We start from the raw sequence: 7020 nt of genomic DNA, 5'->3' as shown, positions 1-7020 counted from the left end.
GCAACATTATTCTTTTAGAATGTATTAGTGTTTTTGTTAGATTTTGATGTTTTTTTTTTCTAGATTTGAATTTTTTTAGCTTTATTCTTTAAAAATAAATGTAATTCTTAACAATTGTTACATGTATTCTATAAGAATTAATGTAATTTTTGTTTTAATTCTTCAATTGATGGTTCGAGAATTTTGTTATTCTACAAGAAATTTTGTTATTTTTGAACATACTCAAACATATTCTGTCAAAATGTCCGAACTAAAAACCCCATAATTTGTAAGATTGGATTTTTAAAATTAATAGAATCTTTGATCCCTTAAAATATGCAAATTTTCTTTATTAAATCTATGTTAACTGACTAAAATACCCTTCTAGTTAAATTAGATGGTATTTTTCAATTATATTCAATTAAATAATATGTATTAATTACTTTCATAAAATAAGTAAAATGATTGGTTCACATTTATACATACAATAACACAATATTATTTTGAATAGAAAACCTAAGTGTATATATATATATATATATATATATATATATATATATATATATATATATATATATATATAACAACTTGTATTGAGATTTAAGAGACATAGTCTTAAACATTTTTTTTTTAAAGGGCAAACTTATTAAATGGAGACCTACTTTGTAATTAATGAGTCGTCTAGGTTCGAGTTTCTTTATGGACACAAAAAATTCCCAACATTGTCTTAAACATTTAACAATGAGAAAATGACAAAAATAGCCAATTATACTAATTGCATTACAAAAATAGCCAAAAAAAATCGGGATTACAAAAATAGCCACCCATTTCGCAGGTGAGAAGGCCCCATCTGCGAAATGGGCATCTCATCTGCGAAAGTACAAGTGCCTGAAGCACAGTTGTGCTTCAGGCACTTGTACTTTCGCAGATGAGATGCCCATTTCGCAGATGGGGCCTTCTCACCTGCGAAATGGGTGTTTTTTAGGTATAAAAACGTTTTTTTTTTTTTTTTTTTTCATTTTCACCATTCTCTACACAAAAACTCTCTCTAACTTTGGGCTTCTCTCGGAATTTTGGCTAGTTTTTGAAGAAAATGGAGGATTATGTCAACAATCCCGCAAATATGGTTAGATTTTAACTCTTTTAATGTTTAAAGTTATTTTTTTTTATCAATTGTTGTATTATTTAGTGTTAAAAAAGGGTAATTTTGTTGTGTTTGATAGTTTTAGTATATTTTTAGTATACTTGAAGTTTAAATGCAAGTAGAGACAAGTAGAGACTGCGTGGATAATGTTTACAATTTGTTATTTTTGTAGTTTTTTTAGTTGTTGTATAACCTGAAATCTTGTAAATTTTTATCCTATAATTGTTTATATAAACTGTATATATATTTGTCGTATAACATTTATAAGTTGAAAATTTGTCGTATATATATTGTTAGAAATTGTTTTTATTTGTCGTATAAGTTGAAAATTTTGTATAAAGTAGTCGTATAACTTGAAAAATTGTTAGTTTGGTTGTCGTTTTATTTTTAAATTTTTTTGTTTATATGGTTATGGTTATATAATGTTAGTTTTAATTAGAAAGATAAAAATTGTTTATATATTTGTCGTTTAAGTTGAAAATTTGTTTAAGTTGAAAATATGTTTAAGTTGAAAATATTTATATAATTATGTATGATATTGTGATCTATCGTAAATATATTTGTTGTATAACTTGGAAAATTGTTTATATATGTGTATGTTATTGTTTTTTATCGGAAATATATATATTAGTAATTAAGAAAGTATTTGCAGTTCGTAATATATTTAAAAAAAAAGTATATTTTTTAGTTATCTAATTTGTTTTTGTGTTTTTTTTTGCAGCATGATTTTAGTTTAATGAATACGAAAGCCTTTGCGAACCTAAAAGGCTCTGGCGGTAACATATGGGAAGTCTTTGAAGTTTTAGATGATGCCCGACGTGCTATTTTCAGAAATACCGTCTTTGGCTATTTTATTGATGTCCCTCGTTTACAAGGGGACGCTTTATTGTTTCATAAAATGTTCCTTCATCAGATCCGGCCGGACCCTGTTTTATCTCCAGATGGAATAAAACGTTTATATTTTCGAGTAGGCAATACCAAAATGGTTTATGGGCCGGAAGAGTTTTGTTTGATTACCGGCTTCAATTTTGGGGAGTATCCAAAAAACATTGGGAGAAAAGGGTCGGAAAAATTAATAAGCAGTAAAAAAAGATGTTTACTGCGTGAACGGCTATTTCCGGACCATACTAATAGTTCGGTGAAAATCGGCGACCTGAAAAGTTTAATTTTAAATCAAACATTCCTAGCACTTGACGACCTTGATGCAGTTAGAGTATGTTTGATATACATTTTGTGTGAAGGTTTTTTGGGCAAAGAAGTTAACGATCGGGTGCCACAAGATTGGTTTTTTTTTGCTGAGAATTTGGATCTCTGGAATAGGTATATTTTCTTTACGTTAAAAGTTCTATTTTATTAAAGTTATAATTTATATAATAATGAATTTTGTTTTTTTTGTTTTGTTAGCTTCGCTTGGGGTAGCTATCTATGGGATTTTACTTATGTTGACCTTGAGGATACGTGGAGTAAGATACATCATTATTTATCACTTCCTCAGCGTGGTCAAACTTTAAAGTATTCCGTCTCAGGATTTACGGCTCCAATTAGGGTATAAAAATTTTCTTATATTTATATTGTTTTATTGTTATCTTTTTTATTTTAATTTTAACTTTTATTACTGTTATTGTACAAAATTGTAGATATGGATATATGAGATGATTCCGGCTGTTCGTGCATGTGGATTTGCATTAAGAAAAAATAAAGACTTGCCTCGGATGAAAAGATGGAGCGGAACAAAAAAATTGAAATGGGTTGACGTGAACAAGATTTGGTCAAAGATGCAGGTTTAAAAATATTTCGTTTATTATTAATAAAGTTGATTATTATAGTTTTATATGCATTTTTAATATGTTTAATTTTTTAGGAGGGGCTACCACCAAGACAAAACATGTTACCGGGTGATGGTGAGATGACATCTTTTTATTATATGTCATTTCAAGAGTATGTATATGGTGAAGGGAAAACAGTTCCATCCCCAGTACGAGACCATTTTAGGAGACAAGACGAATCTTCGTCTAGTATGTCGTCCAGTGGTCGCTCTCATGGTAGAGGTCGGAGCAGTGGGAAACACAAGCTAGACGAGTTGTTGAAACGGGTACATGCACTGGAGCAGCATGTGTTTATGAACCGACAACCTACAGAGGTTTTTGTTGAAGAAGTGAATAATGACCAATTTTGGAATGACATTTTTTTTGATGATACGACAGTGTCACAAAGAAATTATGATGAACAGGTTAGTTACACGCTACATTATTTATTAAATTTTATTAACATATATGAATACCTGTGTTCATATTTTATATTTGAAAATATAGGTTGTGCAAGATGAAGTGATGAATAAAAACAATACAACTCAAAATGTTTTTGGTGATACTCAAGACGACAAGGTTGTTATAGATGTTACCTTTACGATTTTAATAATTACTTTTTAATAAAGTGTCTTTCTTTATTAAGTAAAAAGTTATATTTTTAATGTAGGTGTTGGAGGAGAGTAATCAGTATGCGGGGAACAAATTTGATGATGATGTGTTTGATGTAAACGATTATAGTGAAGTTAAAGAGGTTATTATAGTTACATTAATATTATATTAATATTTTGTTTATTTAGATATTATTGCTTATTAAATTATGTGTATTTCGTTATTAAGTATAAAGTATTATCTTTAATGTAGGAGTGGGAGGAGAGGAATGACAATGCAGGGAACAAATTTGATGATGATGTGCCGGATGAAGACGAACTAATAATAACGGGAAATGTAGATTATTTTCATGATGATGATGATGACAAAGAAGTTACACCCGATAAACCTAGGAGTCGAAAACCATCACAATTTTTATGCACTCCTTACACCGAGGTATTCGTTTTATTTATAAACTGATGATTTTATGTTTATGTGAATTATCTATGTTTATGTGAATTATCTGAAAGATATACATTTAAACATATGAATATTGTTTTTAGTTGCACACGACACCGAAACAAAAAAGAAGAACAAAAAAGAAGGTTGGTACGAAATCAACATGCCCCGTTCCTCCTCCAGTTTTTGGTGTTGCTCATGACTTCTCCATGTTGCGCCTGCAACCTTACGTAGCAGGCGGTGAGGATGTCATCCAAAATTATGTATTGCATTCATACGATGTGCAGCATCGTTTGTTTAATTTCGTGTTAGATAGAGATTTTTGGAGCTCATTGTTTGGGCATACACACAACGGATGGTTGGAGTCAGCGGTAAATAAATTGTTAATTAATTCTTTTAAAAGTTAATTGTTTTTTAGTCAATAACAAAAGTATCATGTGTGCAGCATATAACCATTTGGTACCGACTTTTGATGGAGAGACGGTTTGAGAGCGACCGACATACAATAATGCCTCCAAATTTTTTTGTTTCTCATGCTTTGGAAGAAGGACAGGACTGGAGGGCGTTTATGGCTGGTATTGCTACATACCCTAACTTCATGGTTGCTTGGTGGGATGTTGATACGGTAAACTTAATAGTTTATATTGAAAATAATATCGTTTTTTTGTTATGTTTTTGTATTGTGATGTAAATAAACATAATTTTATTTTCTGATCCTTATACAGGTCTTATTGCCGATTCATTCATCCCCTAATCATTGGCTATTTGGGGAACTACGATTAGCGTCAATGGAAGTGCATATTTATGACAGTCTTGGTAGAGGTGCTTATGAAAAATTCCAATCCGAAGGAATCTTTTCCAAATTTGAACGTCGGGTGGCAAATTATTTGGACAAGATTAAGTATTGGGCGCGGAGGAACATCCCAAGGATTCCATTGAATATGCAATTCATTTATGAAGAAAACGTTCCCCAACAAAGTAGTCATTTGGGAGATTGCGGTGTTTTTCTTTGTATGTTTATGGAGCAATTGGTTTCAGGTCAACCAATACGTGTTCTTATTGACCCAAAGAACGCAGCTTTAGAGTTCCGTCTTCGGATGGCAAAAATTATTTGGGGGTCTAGTCTTGCTCCTCTGTAGTTGGATTATATAAATGTATATACAAATTAATGTTGGATTTCATTATTAGTTTATCTTTAGAGTTTACTCAACGGATGACAAAAAATATAACGTTACGACAATTACCACAATTTAATGACCTACTAATTACTTATCAATAAATTCAAAACATAAGAACGACCACAACATTTGTTTTAACGTTACAAATACAACAATTTATTGACCTAACAACTTCAAAACCATAAAAACAATATTGAAAAGCTTACAACTTGTAAACAAGAACTGCCAAGAACAACACCCAACTACAAACCAACGCTATCTTTAACTTCTTATTTTCTGATTGAAAGAGCTTATTAGAGTTAGCTACTTTAGCTATTACCATAGAAGATTGGTCCTTCTCTTCATCAACCCAACTGATAAACCCGCATTTTGGTCCCTGTTAAATTTAATATCCACAGTAAGAAAATTAATTTGTGTCATGTAAACACGAGGGTTTAAATTTGAATGACGGTAAGAACATGATACCAAATACGGGCAAGCGTAGAACAATCTTCCTGGGTTTTTAGCTGTACCCGAAATCCTAACGATACGTTCTCCTCCACAATTGCAGTATGCCATTAGCCTTCTTATTCTTTTAAATCGGAGTTACTTTCTCAGTTAAATTTTTTCATAATGAGTGACACCCATTTATAGAATAAATCATATTACGGACAATTCTTTTTTACTATGAAATAAACTGGTTTGACTATGAATTCATAAAAGTTCAACTATGAAATGCAGACAAGTACATTCTGTAGTATTGTCATGTCGGTCAGTGAAATTTGACTATGAAATGAACTGGTTTGACTATGAATTCAAAATGTTCAACTACGAATTTAAAGGGTTAAACTATGAATTTTGATCAGTAGAGATACAATATCTTCTATTTATAATTCCATTTGTGTGATCATTGTAGAGCACAATTATCGGTATTGAAAATGAGTAGTCACAGCCAAAGAACCTTTTCTCAACTACCAATTTTCTTGCATAACCTTCAAAGAACAAATCCTAATACCTTCACAGCCATTAAGAAAACCGATAACAACCGCTTTCAATTCTGTTTTGTGGCTTTAGGTTGTGTGGTATAACATACTTCTTTTATTGAGTTATACAATATTTCATGGTAATCTATGTCGATTAGTTCTTACATAACACTAATATGTCTTCGTTTTTATGTAGATTCGTACCTTCCTTAGGTGCATGATACCGCTGATATATGTAGGTTATTTACCCCTTCTTGGGAGCTTTCTGACAACAATGTACTTCGCAGTGGCTTTAGATGGAAATCATGAGCCACTACTCTTAGCACTTGGTTTGGGAACCTTACAGTGTGAAGAATCATGGAGATGGTTCATGATGAGGTTAAGAGATTGTTTAGGTGAGGACACAGAGGTTGGTTTCATAAGCAACATGTGTGATAACATAGACTTTGGTGTTGACAGTGCCTACCCGGATTCCTATCATAGATATTGTCCTAAAGATATAGCTCGAAAGATACGTGAGTCTATCGGACATAACAATACGGAAGTCGAATCGTTGTTTTGGAAGTCATGCAATGCATATAGCGTTGATGATTTTTACTTGTGTTTTGAAAGGTTGCAAAGTACATGTAGGCAACCACCTTTCTGCACCTTGCTTATGAGTCCAATTTACTGGCTTGACGATATACCGATTTCAAAATGGACAAGAGCATTTTTCCCAAAAATACGTTACAATGTTAAATCGATTGACGTCCCTGAAATTTTGCAAATTATATCCTCACGTGAGTTTCCTATAACAACGATAATTGAGTTAACCACCACGTCGATAAAATCAAAGTATGCTGAGCGGGTCGAACTGGCTGGTAAGGGAGATTGTTATGTTTTGTTTTTTTTATTGTGCTGCT

The 7020-nt window shown here is 31.7% G+C and overlaps 1 protein-coding gene and 1 long non-coding RNA gene across 2 annotated transcripts; both read left to right on the top strand.

Annotated features, from left to right (window-relative positions):
• Positions 1 to 986: 986 nt before the first annotated feature.
• On the top strand, positions 987 to 4061 carry LOC145050375 (uncharacterized). The gene is made up of 8 exons (XM_078998636.1): positions 987 to 1105; positions 1845 to 2443; positions 2528 to 2669; positions 2761 to 2904; positions 2985 to 3353; positions 3599 to 3611; positions 3881 to 3975; positions 4050 to 4061. The coding sequence occupies exons 1-8, from the start codon at positions 1073 to 1075 to the stop codon at positions 4059 to 4061; spliced, it is 1407 nt and encodes a 468-aa protein (XP_078854762.1). The 5' UTR covers positions 987 to 1072.
• A 271-nt stretch (positions 4062 to 4332) lies between these two features.
• Positions 4333 to 5062, top strand: LOC145051567 (uncharacterized). The gene is made up of 3 exons (XR_013683703.1): positions 4333 to 4349; positions 4424 to 4603; positions 4704 to 5062. It is a non-coding gene; the product is annotated as an uncharacterized LOC145051567 (long non-coding RNA).
• Positions 5063 to 7020: the final 1958 nt, after the last annotated feature.

The sequence above is a fragment of the Lactuca serriola genome, chromosome 5 (genome assembly GCF_051521515.1).
Source record: "Lactuca serriola cultivar US96UC23 chromosome 5, Lser_US96UC23_V15, whole genome shotgun sequence".
NCBI classification, from domain to species: domain Eukaryota; kingdom Viridiplantae; phylum Streptophyta; class Magnoliopsida; order Asterales; family Asteraceae; genus Lactuca; species Lactuca serriola.
The sequence above is the reverse complement of the archived record's forward strand: the minus strand, read 5'-3'. Positions and strand labels throughout refer to the sequence as shown.

What these genes read in the sequence shown, in the direction of transcription:
- LOC145050375 (XM_078998636.1), top strand. Translation starts at nt 1,073, where the DNA reads ATGGAGGATTATGTCAACAATCCCGCAAATATG. An exon ending in GATTTACGGCTCCAATTAGG is followed by an intron (nt 2,670 to 2,760) that starts GTATAAAAATTT and finishes ACAAAATTGTAG; the next exon opens with ATATGGATATATGAGATGAT. An exon ending in AGATTTGGTCAAAGATGCAG is followed by an intron (nt 2,905 to 2,984) that starts GTTTAAAAATAT and finishes TTAATTTTTTAG; the next exon opens with GAGGGGCTACCACCAAGACA.